The sequence below is a fragment of the Cnephaeus nilssonii genome (genome assembly GCF_951640355.1).
Source record: "Cnephaeus nilssonii genome assembly, chromosome: 3".
NCBI classification, from domain to species: domain Eukaryota; kingdom Metazoa; phylum Chordata; class Mammalia; order Chiroptera; family Vespertilionidae; genus Cnephaeus; species Cnephaeus nilssonii.
The window spans coordinates 44,248,944-44,273,324 of record NC_137074.1 but is presented as its reverse complement, the minus strand read 5'-3'; the positions used below and the strand labels follow the sequence as shown (position 1 = coordinate 44,273,324).

Here is a 24,381-nt window from a genome sequence, read left to right as displayed (position 1 = left end):
GTAAATACCTATTACAGAAAATTAAAAAAAAATTATCTTATCACTTTTTATTCTATTAGATTTCTACTTTTTACCATTATTTGAACCAGAAAGACCATTTTAAATTTTCTTTAAACTTTTTTGAGGTTTGATATTTTATGCTAGTGAAAAGTTAGTAAGCATCCTATTAACAAAGAATATTTTTTTGTTTTCTTCTTTGGTAATTACCTAGATCTTTAAAAATAACAAAACAAGACAAATCTCTCTTAACTTTGGGCTGGAAATCAGGAGAGAGAGAGAGGGAAAAAAAAGAGAGAGTGGAAGAAGGGCAGGTAGAGAGATTCCTTAGATTGCTGATGGAAACATCATCCACAAAACCCTTGATTTAGAGCCCATGATGAAGTCCTAGTATTAGGAAAGCCCATTTAAGGGATCCCCGCCAGTCCAGAGTTGCACTGTGAGTCTCCATGGTAGAGCATGCTCTCTGATCAAGTGGACTTTGCTGCAGGATGGGAGTGGCTGAAAGCAGACTACTGTGAATAAACCAGGTGTGAGAACATTAAGATCAGACTTTATTGCACCCAGAAACAGACTGATAAAATGGCATTCTTCTCTATTGACATTCTATCCCATCTTCTTGTCCTTCCATTCAAGGCTGCTGACAGGTTGCTGGGGCTATGATGCCAGGCGTGGAGATTATGCCCACTGGTCAAGAGGCCTCACTCACAGATGTTGGCTCTGTCCCTGCCTCCCGAGGTCGGCCCTTGTACACGCAGGGCCTTAGTTGCTTCTGAAAGTATAGTAAAATACTGTTAACATTATGTTATCATTCAGTAAGAAAAGAGTGAAGCAACCAGTTTATAATATGAGATTCTTTTTCCTGACATCATTGGTTCTTTATTGAAAAGTACAGGTAATATTTGAAATGGAATAAAAACTCAGAGGCTCAAATGCATCCAATAACTTGAAGTAGCAGTGCCACATGCATCCACAAGTGACTGTAGGTGTTTAAAGCCCTGTCCTGTTTCCCTAGGCAGAACACAGCAAGGATTATGAAATGTGTGCTTCCCTGAGATTAGAAGCAATTAACAACAATCGCATTGTCCTTTTTTGGTAAAAATCAGCGCTCTTCAATGTCATAGCAAAAAGATGACTCGATAATAAAGTATGGCTAGAGAGGCATTACCTCATAAAATTTCTGAATAAATTTTTCATCACATCTTATGATATTCCCTTGTCAATTATAAAAAAAGATATCCTTCTATGTCTCTACTCCTGCTTTCCGTTATCATTAAACTCAGAGCTGCTGAAAACTAAGGATTGATCATTCTAGCCTCAGCAATAAATAGACAAACAGAAAACTCCTATTTCCAAGCCTTGTTGCAAAGAGTAGTTATTGAGTTAACAGAAATTACTGACTTCTGAGAAACACTCTGACTCAGAAAGAGAATTACCAGAATAGCTTTGTGAAGTGGGAGTAACTATTTGATATAACTAGCCCATTTTGGAAACAGAAAGTCAATTAGTTTATTTCCTCCTGTCCTCCCTTTGGCCAGTCTATCTTTTTTGTTGTCCCTCTTTGACCTCTGGTGGCTTTTATTATTATTTTTGCCCTATTAATAAGTTCAGCATTCAGTCTCTTGACTTTCCTTATTTTCACATGTGTTCAGGGACCAGATGCCACAGTTTATTCAGAATGGCAAGAATCTTTGTATGAAAGTCGATGACATCCATTCTAAGGTACATATTTGTTAATAGAAAAGCAAATTGCAGTAGGCCACAAGGCACATTTGTTTGTCTATTTTCTGTGATAGTTAGGAAAACTCGTGAGGAAGATTCAGAAAGGATTTAGAATCCTGCACACTGTTTCGTGTTGTCCATAGAAATTGACGGTGTCCCCATTGGGAGCCTCACCATTTATCTCTAGGCTGTTTTGAAGCTTCAGGGTTTTTGGTGCATTATACCAGGGTATGTGGATAATGGTGAGAGGGGATGAGGAAGTATTAAAGAAACACCCATGGCTGCATAAATTAAAAAAGAACATCAGAGAGATCGAAATCATGAAATTCTTTTGTTTCCACAGTTGGATTCATTCCATTAACTGGCTTCCACGGCGTCCAGAACACTTGGGGGAAGTTGTTTCTGGGAAATCAGATATCAGGTTAAATGAAAGGCTATTTGGCTCTATCTGGATTTCAGGGATCCAAGAATCATCATTCTCTGTGGGAGTTGACGGTGTATTAGTCATGGTAGCTGCAATGAGATCTAAGTCCCAAAATTCAGGAAAGGCAACTGCTACACCTGACTGGGCTATGGAGGGGAGGGATGTTGGTTCTTTGTCTTCTGTGGTATCTATGCAGATGTAGTACTATCTTAGAAGAACTTGTTCTCCAAACATTGTGATTTCCATTCTGTTTTTTCTTTATTTTTATGTTTTTCATGTCCATGCTCATGCTCATGTTTATGTCTAAGGGCTAGGCCATGTTCCCATTGATGTCCATAACCAAGGCCATGTCCGTTTTGGTGCCCAAGGCCTTGGTCATGCTCATGTTTATGGCCATGGCCAAGGCCATGTTATATTTGCTTTTCATGGCCCCAGCCATGATCATGAGTGGGTCCTTGTTCTTTTTCTGAATCCTGCTCTTCATCTTGTACAAGTGCCATGAAAGTGTGGGGTGGACTTACAGTTGTTCCTTCTTTTGTTACCGCCACTTATACTGATCAGAACGGTAAAAAACCTGGAGGTCTTTTCCACAATGTGATCTAATCAGGAAATATTAAGATGAATTCATTACTGTGGAAGCCTCATTATCAATGAAGAAAGAAGGGACTGAGACCTTGGTTCAAAACAGAGTAAGTATTTAGCCAGGTTTTAAATGCTATGTTAATACTTCAGAAAGAATGAGAATGAATAACTTTTCTTCTTTTGATTGATTTTATAATGCGTGGATATTTCTTAATAATAGTCCTCTAAACTGCAGAGGTTTTTCTTCATCTGAAAAATTGGGAGGTTGAACTACATAATACCATGGCACATTATTTATTAATTGATATTATTTCTATTAGCACAATTACAGTTTTTATATCAAAAGACCCGAAATGGCTTTATGGACTGAATATATATGCAGCATATGCCCACAATTACTTTGTTGGGCTGAAACACATTAGGACATATTCATAAGCTTGAAATGCAGCCTTTGTATAATGTCTGTGTTACACTACATATATGCGTATACAGGGAAAAAGATAAATCAGAAAAAAAAAGACAAGAGGCAACTCTCATTGAAGATGTGGATGATTCCTACCTACATTTCACTATTGGTGAGAACAGGATGCTGGAGGCAGTGTTCAGTGGTGCAAAGAGCATGGTCTTTGGAGTCAAATAAGCCAGACCCTAGTTGTTAGCATCATGTGAATTTGGTTGACTCTGATTTGACCTACACTTGTATCCACGCACCACTAGCTTCACTTTTCTCATCTCTAAAATAGGAATAACAGGGGAGGAGAAAATGGCTACATAATAGACAGACGTGTTCCGAGCCTTGTCCCAGAGCAGGAAGAAGGAGCAGCTGAGAGTTGCACAGGGAGTGTTTGTTGGCAAGCTAAGGAACAGCTAAACTCCAGGAGAAGGTGGGGGACTGCTGGACAGGGTTCCACTGACCAGTCAGCACCCACTACGCCTGGGTCCCCTCCCGGAGCTACAGGCTCGGAGGGGGAAACCACGCCATCTTGAAAGGAAAAGTAGATCTTATCGGAAGCCTGAAAATCCACAACTGCAGCAACCACCGAACAGCTGGGATCCCCAGAACACCTGTCCCCAATTGGCACAAACATTCAGATTCAAAGGAGCTCTTCACTCCACCACTGAAAGGTCAGATTTTGCTGGGGATAAGGTGAGGTCTCTGGTCCCGGCGGGAGAGAGAAATGTGCGTGCTGCAGGAGCTGGAGGACCGTCTGGGGAAATCTGTGCCTAGAAAAGTCCGTGGATGTTGGGGCTGGCATGATCCATGAATGTGGAAGGGGGTCCTCAGAGCTGCTAACAGAAGGGATCTATAAAAAGCAACCCATTTTTACAACAATCCAAAATCTATGGGACACAGCGAAAGCAGTCTTGAGAGGGAAGTTCATAGCTCTACAAGCCTACTGCAAAAAACAAGAAACAATGGTAATAAATTACCTAATCCTACAACTCAAAGAGTTAGAAAGAGAGCAACAAGAAAAGCCCAGTGTAAGCAGAAGGAAGGAAATCATAAAGATCAGAGCAGAAATAAACGACATAGAGACCAAAGAAACAATACAAAAGATCAACAAAACCAAGAGCTGGTTCTTTGAAAGGATAAATAAGATTGATGAACCTCTAGCCAGGCTCACCAAGAAGCAAAGAGAGAGGACCCAAATAAACAAAATCAGAAATGAAAGAGGTGAAATAACAACAGATCCTGCCAAAATACAAAGGATTGTAAAAAAATACTATGAACAACTCTATTCCAACAAACTGGACAACCTGGAGGAAATGGACATATTTCTAGAAAAATATAACCTTCCAAAACTCAATCAGGAAGAATCTAAACAGCTCAATAGGCCAATAACTATGGAAGAAATTGGAACAGTCATCAAAAAGCTTCCGGCAAACAAACGCCCGGGGCCAGACAGCTTCACAGGAGAGTTTTACCAAACATTCTAGGAAGAACTAAAACCTATCCTTCTCAGACTATTCCAAAAAATTCAAAAGGAAGGAACACTTCCAAGCTCCTTCTATGAAGCCAGCATCACCATAATACCAAAACCAGATAAAGACAACACAATGAAAGAGAATTATAGGCCAATATCCCTCATGAACATAGATGCCAAAATCCTCAACAAAATTCTAGCAAATCGGATCCATCAGTACATCAGAAAGATCATACACCATGACCAAGTAGGATTTATCCCAGGAATGCAAGGATGGTACAATATCCGCAAATCAATAAATGTGACACATCACATAAACAAATTGAGAGATAAAAATCACATAGTCATATCAATTGATGCAGAAAAAGCATTTGACAAAATACAACACCCTTTCTTGATAAAAACTCTTAGCAAGGTGGCAATAGAAGGATCATACCTCAACATAATAAAAGCTATATATGATAAACCCACAGCAAACATCATACTCAATGGGCAAAAACTAAAACCATTTCCCCTAAGAACAGAAACAAGACAGGGATGCCCACTCTCACCACTCCTGTTCAACATAGTACTGGAAGTATTAGCCATTGCAAATAGACAAGAAGAAATAAAAGGCTCCAAATGGGAAAAGAAGTAAAGCTGTCCTTATTTGCAGATGACATAAAAACCTGAAAGACTCCATCAAAAAACTATTAGACGTAATAAATGAATTCAGCAATGTAGCAGGATACAAAATCAATGCCAAGAAATTTATGGCATTTCTATACACCAATAGTGAACTTACAGAAAGAGAGACTAAGAAAACAATCCCATTTACCATCACACCAAAAAAATTAAGATACCTAGGAATAAACTTAACTAAGGAGGTAAAAGACCTATAAGTGGAAAACTACAATACACTGAAAAAAGAGATAGAGAAAGACGTAAACAGATAGAAGAACATACCATGTTCATGGATTGGTAGACTCAACATCATTAAGATGTCCATATTACCCAAAACAATCTATAGATTCAATTCACTCCCCATTAAAATACTAATGGCATATTTCCATAGACCTAGAAAGAACTCTCCAAAAATTTATCTGGAATAAAGAAAGACCCCGAATAGCCACAGCAATCATGAGAAGGAAGAACAAAGTAGGTGGGTTCTCAATACCATATTTCAAGCTATATTACAAAGCTACTGTTCTCAAAACAGCATGGTACTGGCACAAGAACAGACATATAGATCAATGGAATAGAATAGAGAATCCACATATCTACCCAATCCACTATGCGCAATTAATATTTGACAAAGGAGGCATGAACATACAATGGAGTCAGGACAGTCTCTTCAATAAATGCTGTTGGGAAAGTTGGACAGATACATGAAAAAAAAAATAAATAAATAAAATGAAACTAGACCACCAACTTACACCATACACAAAAATAAACTCAAAATGAATAAAGGACTTAAACATAAGATGGGAAACCATAAAAATACTAGAGGAATCCACAGGCAGAGAAATCTCGGACATATGCCGAAGCAATTTCTTCACCAATACCACTCCTAAGGCAATGGAAACTAAAGAGAAAATAAACAAATGGGACTACATAAAAATAAAAAGCTTTTGTACAGGAAAGGAAACCATCAACAAAACAATGAGAAAGCCCACTGTATGGGAGAACAAATTTGCAAATATTATCACTGATGAAGGTTTAATCCCCAGCATCTACAGGGAACTTATACAACTTAATAAAAGGAAGATAAATGATCCAATAAAAAAATGGGCAATGGACTCAAATAGAATCTTTTTGAAAGAAGACAGAAGGAAGGCCAAGAGACATATGAAAACATGCTCAAAGTCACTCATTATCTGAGAGATGTAAACCAAAACGACAATGCAGTACCATCTCACACCTGTCAGGATGGCTATCATCAACAAATCAACAAACGACAAGTGTTGGCGAGGATGGGGAGAAAAAGGAACCCTCGTGCACTGCTGGTGGGAATGCAGACTGGTGCAGCCACTGTGGAGAACAGTATGGAGTTTCCTCAAAAAACTAAAAATGGAACTCCCATTTGACCCAGTAATCCCACTTCTAGGAATATACCTGAAGAAAATAGAAACACGAATCAGAAAGGATATATGCACCCCTATGTTCATAGCAGCACAAGTCACCATAGCTAAGATTTGGAAACAGCCTAAATGCCCATCAGCAGATGAGTGGATTAAAAAATTATGGTACATCTACACAATGAAATACTATGCTGCTATAAAAAAGAAGGAATTCTTACCATTTGCAGCAGCAAGGATGGACGTGGAGAACATTATGTTAAGTGAAATAAGCCAGGCAATGAAAGAAAAATACCACATGATCTCACTCATTTATGGAAAATAAAGAACATTATAACCTGATGAACAAAAAGATAGCTACAGTGGCAGTAAAGCACCGATCAGACTGTCAAACTACAGTGGGAAGGCTGTGGAGTTTTGGGGAGGGGGGGAAAGAAATCAACCAAGGACTTGTATGCATGCATATAAGCACAACCAATGGACACAAGACACTGGGTTGTGTGATGAGGGCATGTGATAGGGGTTAGGGGAGTCTGGGGGAAGGTCAATGGGGAAAAAGATAAGGAGATATATGTACTACTTTAAACAATAATAAATAAATAAATAAATAAATAAATAAATAAATAAAAATGAATGAAAAAAAAAAAAAGAGAGAGAGAAGCTCCTGAAGGATGGGACACTGACAATGGGTGAGAAATGATTAAGGGGACTGACTGTTGTTTTCCTTTCTAGACATAAAAAAGAGAGGTCAGCACAGAAATGTGAGAGTTCTCTCCATTCTAAAAAGATAGTCCCCCAATTCATTTAAATAGTGGTTCATTTTCAAACCCCAAATAGGACTTTGCAGAATGAGCAAAATTTACCCAAGCTCACTAATTACAATCATACCTTTCCTGGTGATTGACATTTGACAGTGGAGTCAATTCTATTCTTCCAGGAAACCACAATTACATCAGCAGTGCATCTTAACATTTCCTATCCATGAAAACAAAAGCCAAAAGAGAGAACAGTGTTATTCATGAAATACTTAAACAAGTATAAAATATCAAGTAGATTTCTAGGGAATAAGTGAGTTGCATGAGTACTCACTCCAAGTTTATTGGTCTCGCAACTTTCGGTCAACTCTTTATTACTTTCCTTGGAACATGTGGTTTCCCTGGCCGTGAACTCAATAAAATATTTTGTTCCAGCCACCACCTGGAAAATTAATTAGTACAAGGTAAAACCTTAATTAATATTATATAATAAATGATATGTTTTTACCCTAGGGTATCTTAGGGGAGAATATTAAAATTTTAATTCACTGCTCAAATGAGAGGTATTCATATAAAAGTACAAATGTTTGACAGATAAACTTTTAGTTTGTATGCATATGTAAAATATTTGGCTGTTGGTTGGTCTTGTTTCCTGTTCTATAAAAGGAAACAAGGCTACAATTTTTATTTTTAAACTTTTCTGAGTTTTATTATTCAACAACATTCAAGCACTCAAGTTGTAATAGAATCTAAGAAGAGTAGGAAGAAAAACTTAAATATTTTCTTTAAGTATGCCTTATTGTCATGCCAAGTCTTGAATCAGAGAAATACTGAGTTAGTGTCACTACAGAAATTGTGGGTTAAATTCTGTGACTAAGAAAATTCTTTGGATTTTTTAATTTTCCTCTCTTAATTGTTTTATATTAAAAAACCTTTTTAATCTCTACCAAAGTTTTTTAAAATGGATTTTTAGAGGGAGAGGAAGGAAGAGGGAGAGAGAGAAAAATCGATCAGCTGCCTTCTGCACGCCCCTTACTTTGGATCAAGCCTACAACCTGGGCATGTGCCCTAACTGGGAATTGAATACACAACCTTTTGGTGCTAAGGATAATGTTCAACCAACTGAGCCACACAGGCCAGTACTCTGGCACCAGTTTTAATCTTTACACAATGCTGTGTCCACAATTAATATTTTATGGCACAATTTATTTATTTATTTTTATATAAAACAGGCACATGCTATTTATTTTAAAAATTAAACTCATGCTTTTTAAAATGCACCAACTTCAAAAAAATTGCACATATGGCTTTTTAAACGTCATTTCAAAATACCATATCTTACTTCTCTTACACTTAAAATACTTGATAAAAATGACTTTAAATTGTATGTTAAAAAGTTAGTTGATATGGCCAAATTTCTAATCCAAGTTATTCAGTACTTATTTTTTTTCAAGTTATTTAGTACTTAATTCTAGGATCTAAATGTGTGTGTGTGTATGTATGTGTGTGTGTGTGTGTGTAAAAGAATACATGAATATATCAGACCTGGAGAGATGACTATTATTTTTTAAAATGAAGTTACAGCCCTGTTTGGTGTGGCTCAATTTGTTGAGTGTCATCCCATGCACCAAAGGGTCCTGAGTTTGATTCTCAGACAGGGCACATGCCCGAGTTGTGGGTTTAATCCCCAGGTGAGGGGTCATGCACGAGACAGCGGATTGATGGTTCTCTTTCCTTCTCCCTTCTTCTCTCTCTAAAATCAATAAAAGCCTATTAAGAAATAAAATAAATGAAGTTACAGGGTGATAGTAGAATCTCGTTTAAGAAAGCAAACCAAAACAGTCTTCCCTATCCCTATGTTTTTTAAAAGCATGGAAAATGTGTGGCGGGAGGAAGAGAGCAGGAGAACAGAGTCATAGGAAGAACTAAGCTCCCCCTCTACTTTAAAAAAATATATATATTTTACTGATTTTTTTACAGAGAGGAAGGGAGAGGGATAGAGAGTTAGAAACATCGATGAGAAAGAAACATTGATCAGTTGCCTCCTGCACATACCCCACTGGGTATGTGCCCGAAACCAAAGTACATGCCCTTGACTGGAATAGAACCCGGGACCCTTCAGTCCGCGGGCTGACACTTCATCCACTGAGCCAAACTGGTCAGGGCCTATCCCTCTACTTTTCCTGCATTGTTCTGCTGGGTAAACATGGTTAAATTTTTTTAAAAAAATTGATACTTAACTTTTAAGACTCCAGGTATAGGTGTAAATGGGGAAGAAGGTTCTAAAAGGGTTTTAGGGTCTATATTTTGGTGATCATAAGTTTTCTTGCTCATTTCAGAATATATCTTAATTCAATTTTCTGTAACAATAAAGTTGATCACAGTAAAGTTGTCTAAGAAACTTGATAATATGTGACACAAACCACAACTGATAGCTCTACTCTATTCAGGGTCAAGAAGAAGGAATTAAATAGATGTAAATCTTCCATTTGAGGGCCTCAAGATGGCATCTATATTGCCATTATTATCATGTGTCATTCTAATCAAAAGTCTTCCCTGCTCAAACCCATCCTGCTCAACTTTTTTTTTAACGTAGAGATAACTGCACAGCAAAATAAATTCCAAATGTATTAACAATTTAAATTAAAGAAATAAACTCAAAAATATAAATATGTATTCATGAGGTCTCAGGATGAAGAAGGCCTTTCTTAGGTGAAAAGCAGAGGAAGAAAACCTAAATGGAAAAAAAAAGTCTAAATTTGTTCAGACAGAAAGGACAACTGATTCTCAAAAATCACAGCAAGCAAAGTAAAAAAAAAAAAAAAATTAAAGCTGGGGAAAATATGGTATAAGATTAATATTCTTATGCATGTAAAGCACAACATGAAAAAAATGAACAAAAGACATGAACAAGTATTTCAGAAAAGAAGTAAAAATGCTCATTAAGCCAGAAACAAACTACTACCTTCATTAATAACAAAAGATTAAAAAAAAAAAACCAACAACAACACAACAGCATCTTTAATCTTCCATATATTGGCAAAGATAAAAAACAGTGGTGATACCTGGTATTGGCCACGTGTGGGAAGCATGCAGCCTCAGTCACTGTTGGTAGGACTAGAACTCAAAGCAAGATGATCAAGGTCCTATAGTCAGGTAGTATGAATGTAAATTGGCATAATTGCAAATAGTTTGGCAATTTGGCAATTGGCATCAGAAGTCTTAGACATATACATACACCTTGACATTTCTAGTACTTTGTTAAAGGAAAAATTCCTGAATGTGCACACACAGATCCTTGAAGTATATTCATCTGAGCAAAGACAGGGAGGAAAATGGACAACAGAGGGGACAGCGGCGGCAGAGGCAGGGCAAAAGAAATGGCTTATTATAGAAATCACATCAGTCACATGTGCAAACGGAGAATTTAAGAAATATTTGGCATCTGAAACCACCTGGAAATGGACATGCATCCAAATAGGACTAAATATGCAAAGCCAAGGCAAAACCAAATCTGTAAAATAAATCTTTGGCAAAAATCAGTCATTTGGCAAATTCATCAAATGGTAAATGGATTTCCAGTAACTCGGCTGCTTCCAGCAAGGCCTCCTTGAATATCAGAACAGCCAAATTGTTCTGTTTAAATGTAAAATCCAGTAAAGATTCATCTTTTGTAAGTAAGTCTGAGATTCTCACCATATTTCAAATTGACTTGGCAAGTGAAGGAATGTCAGTTCTCTTCAACTAACAACATTACCTGTTGTTCCCCTGGCATCCTTGGCATACACAAATACACACTGTGCTAGGATGTTGATTCATTAATTTACAGAGAACTGCAAGTACTCTGAAGACTAGCTAGTCATGTATAAATGAGTGGTTCTCTCCTGACAGCAAACCTCTGATATGAAATATGTGGTGGAGTAGAGGGTATTCCTGCATCAACAATAAGGGAGTTTCACAAGAAAGCAGAAATATGAAGTGAGAAGAAAAGCTGACAAATACAAGAATAGCATTGGGGGGTGTGGATGGGTAAGACAGCAACTAAAGGACTTGTATGCATGCCTATAAGCATACTGGTCACAGACACTAGCGGGGTGAGGGCATGTGCTGGGGGATGGGAACGGCTGGGAAGAGATCAATGGAGGGAAAAGGAGACATATGTAATACTTTAAAAAATAAAAATAAAATTTTTAAAAAAGGATACATGCACCCTTATGTTCATAGCAGAACAATTTATAAAAACGAAGATTTAGAAACAGCCTAAGTGCCAATGAGAAGATGAGTGGATTAAAAAATTGTGGTACATCTACACAATGCAATACTATGCTGTTGTAAAAAAGAAGGAACTCTTACCATTTGCAACAGCATGGATGGACCTGGAGAACCTTATGCTAAGCCAAATAAGCCAGTCAGAGAAAGATAAGTATCACATGATCTCACTCACTTGTGGAATATAATGAACAACATAAACTGATGAACAAAAATAGATCCAGAGGCACAGAAGCATTGAACAGACTGTCTAACCTCAGAAGGAAGGCAGGGGATTGGAGGGTAAGAGATCAATCATAGGACTTGTATGCTTGCATATAAGCATAACCAATGGACACAGACAGTAGGGGGGTGAGGGCATGTGCTGGGGGTGGGAACGGCCGGGGAGAGGTTAATGGGAGAAAAAGGAGACAAATGTAATACTTTAGAAAATAAAGAATTTAAATTAAAAAAGAATAGCATGGATTGGTGTACCATGTGAGTACACCACTAACATGGGTCATGTGCCCGTGAAATGGGGGAGAAAGATTATGGTGTCAGGAGCAGGAATAAGTGCCTGAGTAGGAGAGAGAGCAAAGTGTCAGTTTTGACTGATTTTAATACCATTTGGTTAGGTTTCCCTTGCAGTAGTGAAACTAATACAGGATTTAGAAGATGAAAATAAACAGCCCATTGTGCCATCACCTAAATCCACCACTGTGAATAGTTGGAGGCATTTGTTTACTTTCAGTATTGTTTTCTGTACTTTCTATAAAACACCTGACAACAGAATATATAGTCAATTTTATGGCCTCTTTTCCCCACTGCATATTTTAACACAAGGCATTTCCCACATCAAGAACTCCTCACAAGAATGCTTTAAAATTGGTCCTTGATACTCTATTTTAAGGATATGCCGGATATTATTTGATCATTTCTATATTATTGATCATTTTGACAGTTTACCATGTTGTCTTTTATAGTTAAAGCTGCCATGAGTATCATTGTCTTTAAAGACTCAATTTTAATTTTCTAGAAATTCAATTACTGAGCCAAAAGTATGAATTGTTATAAGTGAAGTCCGCCCCTCCCCCCAATCAGATTATGTTGGTTTGCTGAAACAGTTCGGTTCTATTTTGATTACTTTTTTTGGTTCTATTTTGTTTACTTTTAGGTAGGCCAGTTTTGAGGTTTATAATAGCAATCTGTCCACGAATAGATTACTCATATGCTGTTAGAGTTGGAAGAAATTTGGGCTCTTCTCACTCAGCCACTCATTTTACAGATGGGGCCACAAAGACTGAGTGAGTCTGAATGACAGCCGGGGTTACCCAGGACATGAGGGCTGGGGTCTCCTGACCCCCAGACTAGGTCACTCCTTATCTATTGACAGGGCATGGGAGGAAAGATGAAGCCCTCGAGGGCACATTTGTGGGCTGGAAGAACACTTAGGCAGGGGGGAAGTGACATGGAGGTGAGAGTGTGAAGAGAGTCTGGGTGATGATAGGCTGACATGTGGCTGATCCCAAGGCACTAAGTGATGCTACAACAAGAAATGACTCTAGAAAGGCAGAGAATAAGAGTAGCTTTCCCTTGCCCTACATTTTATTAATTATATAATGGTTGCTAGAATTTACATAACACTTTAAAGTTCGAGAAGATAATGTATTGATATATATTATTTCTCTTTTTGTGTTCCACTTATTTATACATTCACTGGGTGCTTCTTGTATGTGCCCTGACTGGGGATCGAACCTGCAACCTTGGCATATCAGGACAATGCTCTAACCCAGTGATGGGCAACCTTTTGAGCTTGGTGTGTCAAACTTCGCCAAAAAACTGAGCATAACTCGGGTAGTGTGTCACTTTGAGGAAAAACACACACATTATTTCACAAATGTTTCATCCTCAGGAGCAGCAAATGTTTCATCCTCGGCATGCGGCCGCCTCAGCAGCCGCGTGTCATCAGAAATGGCTACGCGTGTCAGTGCTGACACACGTGTCATAGGTTCGCCATCACTGCTCTAACTAACTGAGCTATCCGGCCAAGGCTTGAGATATATTATCTTATTTGAGTCTCAACCCAGTCCTTTACAGACAGAAAATGGAAAGTTCTAAATGACTTGTCCAAGATCACATAGCAAGCATGGAGTGAGGTTGAGACTTGACATTTATTTCCTTTTACCAGGTATAGTATTTCCCAACCCAAGATCAGATACAATATTAGGAAGAAGTTTGCACATAGACTATAATATCATAATTTTTATAGCTTAATTTACAGACCTGTGATGTTGCTCTGTGCACAATGTCAATCTTGAAATAGAAAGTTGCATTATTCTCTGCATTAAGCTTTGTAATGGAATGAGTCAGAGCCTCTTTCAGCCTTGGGCTATCAACAGGTATCTCTGAGGGGCAGCCAAGGCAACCTATAGTAAAATCCTCCCCTGAAAGAAGAAGCAGGTTTTAAGTCAGTATGTACTCTGAAGGAGCAGTCTAGCCTAGTACCTCTCCTGCACATTGTCCAGCACTCATTTATAGAGGGCCATGTGCAGCCTAAAGGCCAGTAGTGAGTGGGTAGAAGTTGTCTGTATGACCTTCACCTTACTGCCTGTCCTCTTTTCCTCTCCTCAGAGTCAAGGGTATTTAGTTACCTCCATCAGAAGGTATTAGTTACACCTTCAATATCAATGTGCTGCACTCTTCCTAAGTTTTTGCATTTTTGAAACAAAGTTTAAAAAGCAACGCTTAATTCAAAGGAATGATTTTCTAGTGGGAAAAAAATTTTAAGTCTTCTGATTCTGGTGAGCAGGGAGCTTCAATGATGCTTCTCACTGTGGAATGTATGCAAATATCTTCCAAGTATGAGAAAAGCCAACTCTTGGTATAAGAAACACTGGCTTGACCATAAACTTGCACTATCTCACTTTCCCCCATTATAACATGCAGGAGAAAAAAGTATTTAATTGAAAGGATTTTATTCTGAGTGATTAAATAGGAGATACAGCTTCCCCAATTTATAACACCTGATGTAGTGACATCTGATACACAAGTAAGACCAGCTGCCATTGCATCTGGAGGTCAGCTTTGGAAAAAGAACATCAATCTTTCTTTCTGTCACCATATTCCCTCTGGCCACTGGCAGAGCAGTCCCAACTGCATCAGCTACAGCTCAGCTGTGCAGAAATGGGGTACAGCTGTAAGGGTTGTTGATTATATCATGGGACCTAAAGCACAATTCCTATAAAAAGACCTCACCAGTTGTCTGGGATCAACATGTACTACTAGAGCACGAACATGTATTATCGCATACCTGATAAAATCTCACACTTCTGTGAGAAGGAGGCAATTCTTAGCTGAGGATCCATGTATGCAAGATCTGTACATTCACCGGTGTCCTAGTTTTTCAAAAGTAAATAAGTTAAAAATGTTTTTAAGAACTTTTAAAGTAAACAACTGGTAACATTAAATATAGGATGTTTGACTTTACATAGAAAACAAAACAAAACAAAACCTAATCCCATTGCAAAAGAGAGAATAAGAAACAATTAGGTATTAACATCAACAACAATAAATGTATTTACACAAACACATGAAATAAGATGACAAGAATACCTAGTATAGAAATAATAACCATATGAGCCAGCCAGCCAGTATCAACCTATGAACCAGGAGGTCCTGGTTCGATTTCTGGTCAGGGCCTATGCCCAGATTGCAGGCTTGATCCCTAGTGTAGGGTGTGCAGGAGGCAGCTGATCAATGGTTCTCTCACTCATTGATGTTTCTATCTCTTTTGCCCTTTCCCTTCCTCTCTGAAATCAATAAAAATATATTAAAAAATAATATATTTGAATGGGTAAAATTCTTTTAGAAAGACAAAGAATTCCAGACCATCTCGTGTGGCTCAGTGGTTGAGCATCAACCCAGGAACCAAGAGGTCACGTTTAGATTCCTGGTCAGAGCACATGTCCGGGTTGTGGGCTGGATCCCCAGAGTGGGGTGTGCAGGAGGCAGCTGATAGATGACGATCTTCTCTCATTGATATTTCTATCTCTCTATCACTCTCCCATCCTTTCTTTCTAAAAATCAATAAAAATATTTTTTAAAAGAGGGAGGCAAAGACTTCCATATTAAGTTAAAGAGAAAATTAATATGTTACATTTTGGAGAATAATATCTTGTAATAAAAAAGATAAAGGTAGATTACACATAATGGATGATCAAAACTATATGAAGCAAATATAAACAGAAAAATGATCTAGAGCATTATTAATATTGGACAAAGTAAAATTCAAGGTAACAAAAAAACTCATGATGGTAGTAAAGAAGATAATTTTATTTTTATAAAGATACTAGAGGGCCGGTTCACAGAATTTGTTCATGGGTAGGGTCCCCAGGCCTAGCCAGCGATCAGGGCCCATCTGTGGGGCTGCTCCCCAGCTGCTAACAGTTGGGTCCTGCGGGCTGGAGGCAACTCCTTTGTTGAGCCTCTGCCCCCTGGTGGTCAGTGTGCATCATAGCGACCGGTCATTCAGCCATTTGATTGATTTGCATATTAGGCTTTTATTATATAGGATTATATAGGATACTCTAGAACAGCGGTTCTCAACCTGTGGGTCACGACCCCTTTGGGGGTCGAATGACCCTTTCACAGGGGTCACCTAAGACCATCGGAAAACACAGATATTTACATTATGATTCATAACAGTAGCAAAATTACAGCTATGAAGTAGCAATGAAAATCATTTTATGGTTGGGGGTCACTACAATGTGAGGAACTGTATTAAAGGGTCGCAACATTAGGAAAGTTGAGAACCACTGTTCTAGAAGCATGGAGTTAAAATACATATAGCAGAAATTAGATATATATGTGTAGAGATAAATTAAAATAATGGTGGTAGAGAAATTTTATATACAACTATAAATTTAAGATAGACCAAATGGATAAAAAATAAATAAAATAATAGAAAATGAATAAAAAAATAAAAATGTATTTAGGTGGTATTTTCATTTGATCCATAGGCTTAAATGATATTTTTATAAGTATGATACAGATATTTTCAATTGCTTTTACATTAGGTTACAAGAAAGGCTCAATAAATTTCCAAATTGAAACAATACAGGCCATGTCCTTTGACCTCAGCACCAAAAGAAAAAAATTCCTAAAAATACATTTAAACAAATAAACAAGAAACTAACTACTTGGAAATCTAAACACATTTGCCTAAATAGTCAGGGTCTTCTTTGGATAAGGAAAAATATAAAAAACAAAATAAGAAAACTGAGAATTTTATATAATGTTGACAGAGCAGCATTTGGAATTAAACTCATGTCTTTATAGCTTTCTTTTATTTTTTTTCAAATATATCTTTTATTGATTTTTTTTTTTTTTTTTTTTTTTTTTTTTTTACAGAGAGGAAGTGAGAGGGATAGAGAGTTAGAAACATAGATGAGAGAGAAACATCGATCAGCTGCCTCCTGCACACTCCATACTGGGGATGTGCCTGCAACTAAGGTACATGCCCTTGACTGGAATTGAACCTGGGACCATTGTGTCTGCAGGCTGACGCTTTATCCACTGGGCCATACTGGTTTGGGCTTTATATGCTTTCTTAATTTAAAAAGAGAGAGGCAAGAAACAAATAAAACAACCTCAAACTGAAGTGTTTACATCAGGAAGTTAGAAAAAGAAAAAGAATAATAAATAGCCTTAAGCAAAATAAAAAAGGAGGAAACAATAAAGCAAAATGGATGAACTAGAAAACAGAAAGCACTAGTATTATTAAAATAATCCAAAAGTAAATCCAAATGCTCATTCTTGGGATAAGGAAAAAAATCAAATGCAAAAAAAAAAATAAATAAAAAGGCATCATAGCAAAGGTACAAAGAAGTTAAAAATATAAGAGAATAATTATGAACAAGTGTATGTTACTTTAAATCCCAAAGAAATAGATACTATTCGGGAAAACTATTAATAACCAATGCTGACTTAAACACAAGAACAAATTTGAATGGACCAGTAACTGAAGAACAAAGAATGCTATCATTACTCTCAACTTCCATTCCTTTTCTCACCTCCAAACAACATAGATGTTTTATAGATAAATAATTTTTAAAATTAAAGAAACATTTAGTTCCTTGCTATGTAAACTGTTTCTGAATATAGAAAATAGTGGCACACTACCCAAGTCAAAAAATAGTGCCTGACCACCTAACTAATAAATGGAAGGAAGCAGGAAAAGAGGAAGACCAAATATGACATGGACTAACTCCATAAAAGAAGCCAGGGAAAGGAGTCTATAGGTGCTCAGCAGAGCTGTTGAAGTCAAGACAGTGTGGCCATCACTCATTCATAGGGTCACCAGGAGTCAGAGCTGACTCAACTGCACATAACATACCCAATTCATTCTAGAAAACTATAATCTGGATACCAAAACCTGAAAAAATAGAATGCACACACAACCACAGCCAGAAAACTGTCAAACCACTTTCTCTTATAAAGATGTAGACTTCTTAAACTAAAAATAAAAGCCAAATGCATATTTAAAGAATAATGAACTCTAAGCAAGTAGAGTTTATGAATCTAGAGGTTACTATTAGGAAAGCTGTAAAAACAACATGAAAGATTAAATTAGAAATACATAACATGATATTTCAATACATATTTAAAGCATTGGCTAAATTCTAACACAAATTCCTTTTTTTTTTCTTAAATTAAAAAAATTGTTGAGGTGACATTGGTTAATTATAAAGGTTTCAATTGTACAATTCTATAATACATCATCTGTATATTGTATTGAGTGTTTACTACCCAAAGTCAAGTCTCCTTCTGTCATCACTTATACCCCATTTATCTTCTTCTACTTTCCCCCATCTCCTTTCCCTCCGGTAATCTGTGTCTGTGAGTTTTGGGGTTTTTTTTTGTGTGTTTTTTTTTTTTTGTGCGTAATTCTTTCATCTTTCTCACCTAACCCCACAACTTGTCTCCCCTCTGACAGCTGTTAGTCTGTTCTCTGTATCTATGAGTCTGATAATACCAATTTCTTATTTAAAAATAAAACAAACTTCTTCAAAAGCAGGAATGCAAGAATGCTTCTTTAATATGACAAGAATGCCTACCTGGAATCCATAGCAAATACTATAAATAACAAAATTCTAGAGGCTTTCCCAATAAAATCAGGAGTGAAACATAGATGTGTGTGGAACTGAAAGTTAACTATGTTTTATAGTTTTGCATATTTTTTTCATTACTTAAATTATTTTTATGAGTTTATTTGAGGCAAACTAACAACATATGACAGGGAGCAAGATCTCAAATGCTCCCCTCGATCACTTTTTTTGTTGTTGTTAATCCTCACCTGAAGATATGTTTCCAATGATTATAGAGAGAGTGGAAGAGAGAGGGAAAGACAGAGAGAAACATTGATGTGAGAGAAACACATCAATTGGTTGCCTCCTGCATGCACCCTGAACGTGGGTCTGCAGGGTCCTGGGAGGAGCTTGCAACCGAGTAACATGCCTTTGGCCAGAACTGAACCTGGGTCCTTTTGGTCCACAGTCCGATGCTCTATCCACTGAACTAAACCAGACAGGGCCCCTCCATCACTTTTGATATTTACATTTACTTTATATATTTAAATAAATATGTATTTATAATTTTATATATTTTTTAACTTACCATATTATAACCATTTTACTAAGTCACTAAAAAATCTGTAAACATACGTTTAATGGCTGCATATATTCTACTGTGTGGATATACTGGAAGTTATTTAAACATTCCCTAATGTTGAAAACATTTCCAATGTTTTTCTGGTAATAATAATGCTGAAATTAACATCTTACTGTCTGGGTTTCTCATTTTCTTCCCACATAATGGAATTGTAGAAGTAGAATAACAGACTAAAGGGCTTGAAGCAATCCCTTGTTTAAAGCAGTTTTCTGCTAAAATCCTGGGATGGTCATTGTGCCTTAGGCATCTGCACATGCACTAACTTTTGATCCTCTCTTTTGATCCTCTCTTGTAACACAATTTTGGTTCTGATAAAGTGGTGGAGGCTCAGGATGTGTTATTAAAAATAAAGGAAGGGGAGGGTTGGGGAGGGGAGAAAATAAGCAAAGGCAAGTTTGAAGTTGAGGAGTGTCCTGCGCAGAGCTCAGGAGCACCGGGAAGGACCTTAAGCAGGTGGGGAGGAAAGGGAGACAGGAAAGTGTGAAGACATGGACAGACAAACTTGACACAGCATCATTTTATCTCAGGCCCTGGTTATATCTGTAAATGCTTATTGCCAGATGTACAGATCTTTTGACCAGGTAGGTAAGGCAGCTTCACTAGTGACATGGAGAATGTGGCTGTGAATTCATGCATGTCATCTAAAATCTTAGTGATCAAGTCTTCCTATGTAGCTGAGTATTCCCACACCTGTAAATACTGGACACCAAATGCTAATAACGTTATTATTCAATTTTTGCCTACTTACACCATTGTAAAGGACCTTGCAGTCTGGGGTTAAGACTTTAAAATTCTCCTTGGAACAATTAGTTTGCTGAATTAAGTAAGTAACTTCATAGTCCCATCCAGACACCACCTGAAACAATGTTGAATTGAATAGTTAAAGGGTAGTTTAAACATTATATTCACTGTGTTATGAGGAACTTAGAACACTGCCTGGCATATTGCAAGCACTCAAAAATATAAACTCTTATTACTAGGCAAAACTCTTGGCTGAATAAATATTGAGCACTTTATGACTCTCACTCTCCTCAATACACACACACACACACACACACACACACACACACACACTCCTGCACACCTAAAAAAAAAAAGCAATATATAGGTGGAGTTACTGCATTTTCTTAAGAAAAAACTAGCAATATTTCCTCTGCCAGGCAATTGAAAAATAATGTCCTTTTGAATTTTGTGAAATAGTAATAATACTCTTCTACATGGTTAAAACCACTTTGGAGCTAGAATGGCCTTTACTGATAAGTTCTCAGGTTCCCAGACAGTAAGTTTTGTGCTGCTTTATCTTGAGCTAGTCCCACCCCAATAGCTGGCTATGAACATAATTGAGTAGAATAAGCTCTTGCATGAAGGAAAGTTGGATGGTCTATTAAAAGCAGGGACTGTTACTGACTAAAGTAGATCCCTCATAATTAGACACTGAAATAGAAGGGACCCAGTCAACTGTCTGTAAAGACTTAGTGAAATGGGTCATTGAAAAGGCCAGATTTTTAAGTATTTACTTTCTTTTAATGATATGAAAACTATAATTTAGAGCAGGCATCCTCAAACTATGGCCCGCGGGCCACATGCAGGTGTTTTTGCCGTTTTGTTTTTTTTTACTTCAAAATAAAATATGTGCAGTGTGCATAGGAATTTGTTCAGAGTTTTTATTTTTAAACTATAGTCCGGCCCTCCAACGGTCTGAGGGACAGTGAACTGGGCCCCTGTTTAAAAAATTTGAGGACCCCTGATTTAGAGAGTGCTCAGAAAGCTGTGCCAACTGTTTGGGTACCATTTAATATTTTGGAGCCACGTTTGACTCACGATAGCTAAGTGATAATGTAATTTTCTTAAAACCTTAAGGCTAGAATGATCTTTTCATCTCACCATCTCTCAGAAAAACATGTATTTCTGACTATCCATTCATTAAAACCAACCTCAGAGCCAGGGGTCTGATTAGCCACACTTTTGCCCTTTATATATTGCAGTATCCGAATCACTTTGACTCAAGAGCAAGCTCTTTACCTCCTATGCCAGTCAGATGAGGACATAAAGAGCTCCCTTACCACCAGTCATGGAATCATAGGTTTTCTATTGACCAATGGTTTATTTTAGGCAATGAAACCCTAAACATAAAGATCCAACTAATTTTAACAATACTGTGAGAAATGAAAACTAAAGCACAAACCTGTCTCTGTGCCCTTTTTACTTTTTTAACAGCAAAGAGGTGGGAATGATCAGTATGGTTGTTAAAATGTTGAATAGCATGTCTCAGAACAGGGTCCAAGTCAGCGGGGACAGTCGATATGGAGTACATGCAGCCATAGCATTCATACTGGTAGGTCACCACAGGTCCCTCAGCTTGACAAAGAAAGAGTAGGCAAAAGGGCAGCGTTAATGAGTAAAACCCGCATTCAGATACTTTGTCCTAAATAAGTAAGATAATTTCCAAGACCCTGGAAAACAAACTTTGTAGTAAATTCTAGTATGTATTAGAAAAAGAGAACACAAGACTGCTTTTTTGTCAGAGGGAAAAAAAACCTACCATTGACTTAGGAACATCTTATGTGCATACTATTGTGCATAATTATTTCAAATTTATTTAAAAATCATTGTAAATTATATAAATAATACATTAATTTATCCTCTTATAAAAAAGTAAAACACTACAGATATAGTATTATTTATTTTTCAGTGTTAATTAAAGCTCCTTGAAGTCTCATTCAGGATATAATGTTTTGTATCAATTCATTTGAACAAATGTACATATTTTGTTCCTGCTGTAATATGTCAGAAGCTGAGGTAGACTGTGTGTTTACGTTAACTTGTTAGTTATGGTCCCTGTGGTGTGTTGGGGAGCACAGGAGACTTGGTTGGAAAGGTGTAAGGAGGACATTCTCATAAAAGGGTAGTGTGTGGAAGGCTGCCTGCCCTGTTTATCAGAATTCCGACTTAGGGAAGACATAGGGGAGTGTCGAAGGTGGCACCCCTAATTATTCCTTGACCTTTCCAAACAAGTCTGATTACATACCTACCCCATAAAGATAGTGGAATCTTTATGCTTAATCCCTGGATGCCCTTGCCTAGAGGACAATGTAAACACATGTGTCCTCCCAAGATTACTCACCCTATTGATTGTATCTAAAGATAAAAACTGCAATAAAAGGCTAATTAGGCAGGCAATCCAGGCTGCTCTGGTTTCTAGAGCCAGGAGCCCCTTAGCCCTCTCTTTCACAGTCAAAGTGTGTCTGAATAGTCTGTTTATCTGTCGTTCGTTAGGGGCTGCTGGTCAGCCCGGCAGTGGTGAAGGTGTGGGGCCAAATTGAGTGGGAGAGACAGAACTGCAGATGGATATTTCAAAATAATTCGACAAAAGCTTGGAAAGGCAGGAGCCCAGAGTGAGCTCAAGAAAGACTTTCCTGAGGAGAAGAGGTCTTTCCTGTGTAAAGCGGTCAAGGTCAACTGGGCCACATAAAGTGTGAGCCTGAGAAGAAGGAACAAAGGGAGGAATGGCTCTCGAGAAAGCAGGATGAGTCAGGGGCAGCGTGTGGGATGCTGTGTGTACTTTTTACCGGGGCTTAAAGCGGGAGGCAGGGACTGGAGATTGAGGTCTGGACAATTGGTAGAGAGAGTCCTCTGCTGTGGAGCCCAGGCCACTCTGCGGAGGCCAGGGGTTATGAACTATATTCCAAGGGTCATGGGCTCCTTGGTGAACCTGATGAGACCTATGGTGCCCTCTCCAGGAAAATGCTGCTACTCACAACGTCCTCCATATAATTTCAGGGTGTGCATAGACCCACTGAAGTGAATTAGGAGTGGTCAGCAGTAATGATTGGGTGCCACTGATGGGGTTTTAATAAAATAAGGTAAAATATTAAAACCGGAGCGAGCTTGTATTAAGTTACCAAGTAATGTTTATAACAGATAGCCCTAACCCGCGGGTCAGTAGAGGCACACGGTGTAGAGGGAAAGTCATGAAGGCACCCTGGGCCCCTTTGCCTTGGGCTCTCACTGTCCGAGTGTGTAGGACCCAAACAGAAGCAGGAGCAACTGCTCTACAACAGTGTCCCTCAGTTGCAAGTAGGTCAACACAACTCCCCTTGCAGCTGTTTTTTGGCACTCACTCCATAAGCTTTGTGTGTCAGAAAAAAGATTTGCTGGGTGACTATTCATAGCTTTCCTCACTGTTCTCCCCTTGCAGAAGGTATGTGGCATCAGGGCAGTGGACAAAGTTAACAAACTGGAGGGGACTTACCTGGGAAAGGAGAATATTACTGATAGGAAAATAAAAGATTGATGAACACAGAAGAGGGAGGGGAAAGGGAGTAGAGACCAGAGGCTGGTTTGCTGACGGCAAACGCAGCTCTGACTGGGGTAAGAGGAGAGATGGAGCAGTCTTTTGAGGGTGAAAGATGCAAATTCAGTTTTTCCAGGCGAAGGAATGATTTTTCATCCTGCTCCAACATTTCTAGGGAGATTTTTAAAATATTTAAAAAAGGTTTTTGATTTTGAATTCTGAAACATATTTGGCCAAAAAGGTTTCAGGTAAGGGATTGTGGACCTAGTAGTAATTGTGGCAAAGAGCTTTTCCTCTCCTAGTATATAAGTGCTGTGTTCTGGATCATGTGAAAATTTGCTTATGAGCTAAAGTGCTTAAAATAAATAATAAAAAGCTACTCCAAAAATTAAAAAAAAAATTGTGGTTTCTTTTCTATTTTGGACTGTTTTTCTTTGAATGCCACTTCTTGCAAGAGCTGAAACTCAAGAAATAGAGTTTTCGTGGGTCCCTTATGGATGACTAAGGCCAAGATAGAACAATTGCTCCTCCACTGATGTTCATGAGTGTGGCTGAGGATGCTGTTCTGGAGCCTTCTATACAAAAACTCTATCTTGCAAAAGACCAGTTCTGGATTGGCTTTTGTGATTGACATTCCCTAGATGTGCCC

General features: G+C 37.9%; 1 protein-coding gene and 1 pseudogene across 2 annotated transcripts in view; both read right to left on the bottom strand.

Annotated features, from left to right (window-relative positions):
• Positions 1-567: 567 nt before the first annotated feature.
• The window catches only part of LOC307097380 (kininogen-1-like), a 31,673-nt gene continuing 7,859 nt past the window's right edge, over positions 568-24,381 (bottom strand). The window contains exons 4-10 of the mRNA XM_079767409.1: positions 21,624-21,796; positions 20,187-20,294; positions 15,021-15,105; positions 13,994-14,154; positions 7,797-7,904; positions 7,596-7,682; positions 568-769 (exon numbers count right to left, since the gene is read on the bottom strand). Coding sequence (XP_079623535.1) covers positions 689-769; positions 7,596-7,682; positions 7,797-7,904; positions 13,994-14,154; positions 15,021-15,105; positions 20,187-20,294; positions 21,624-21,796 — 803 coding nt within the window. The 3' untranslated portion in view covers positions 568-688. The remainder of the gene's footprint in view (positions 770-7,595; positions 7,683-7,796; positions 7,905-13,993; positions 14,155-15,020; positions 15,106-20,186; positions 20,295-21,623; positions 21,797-24,381) is intronic.
• On the bottom strand, positions 2,010-3,813 carry LOC307097215 (kininogen-1-like; annotated as a pseudogene). Its single transcript has 2 exons — positions 3,655-3,813; positions 2,010-2,742 (listed from the first exon to the last, which is right to left on the bottom strand). The product of its transcript is annotated as a kininogen-1-like (transcript).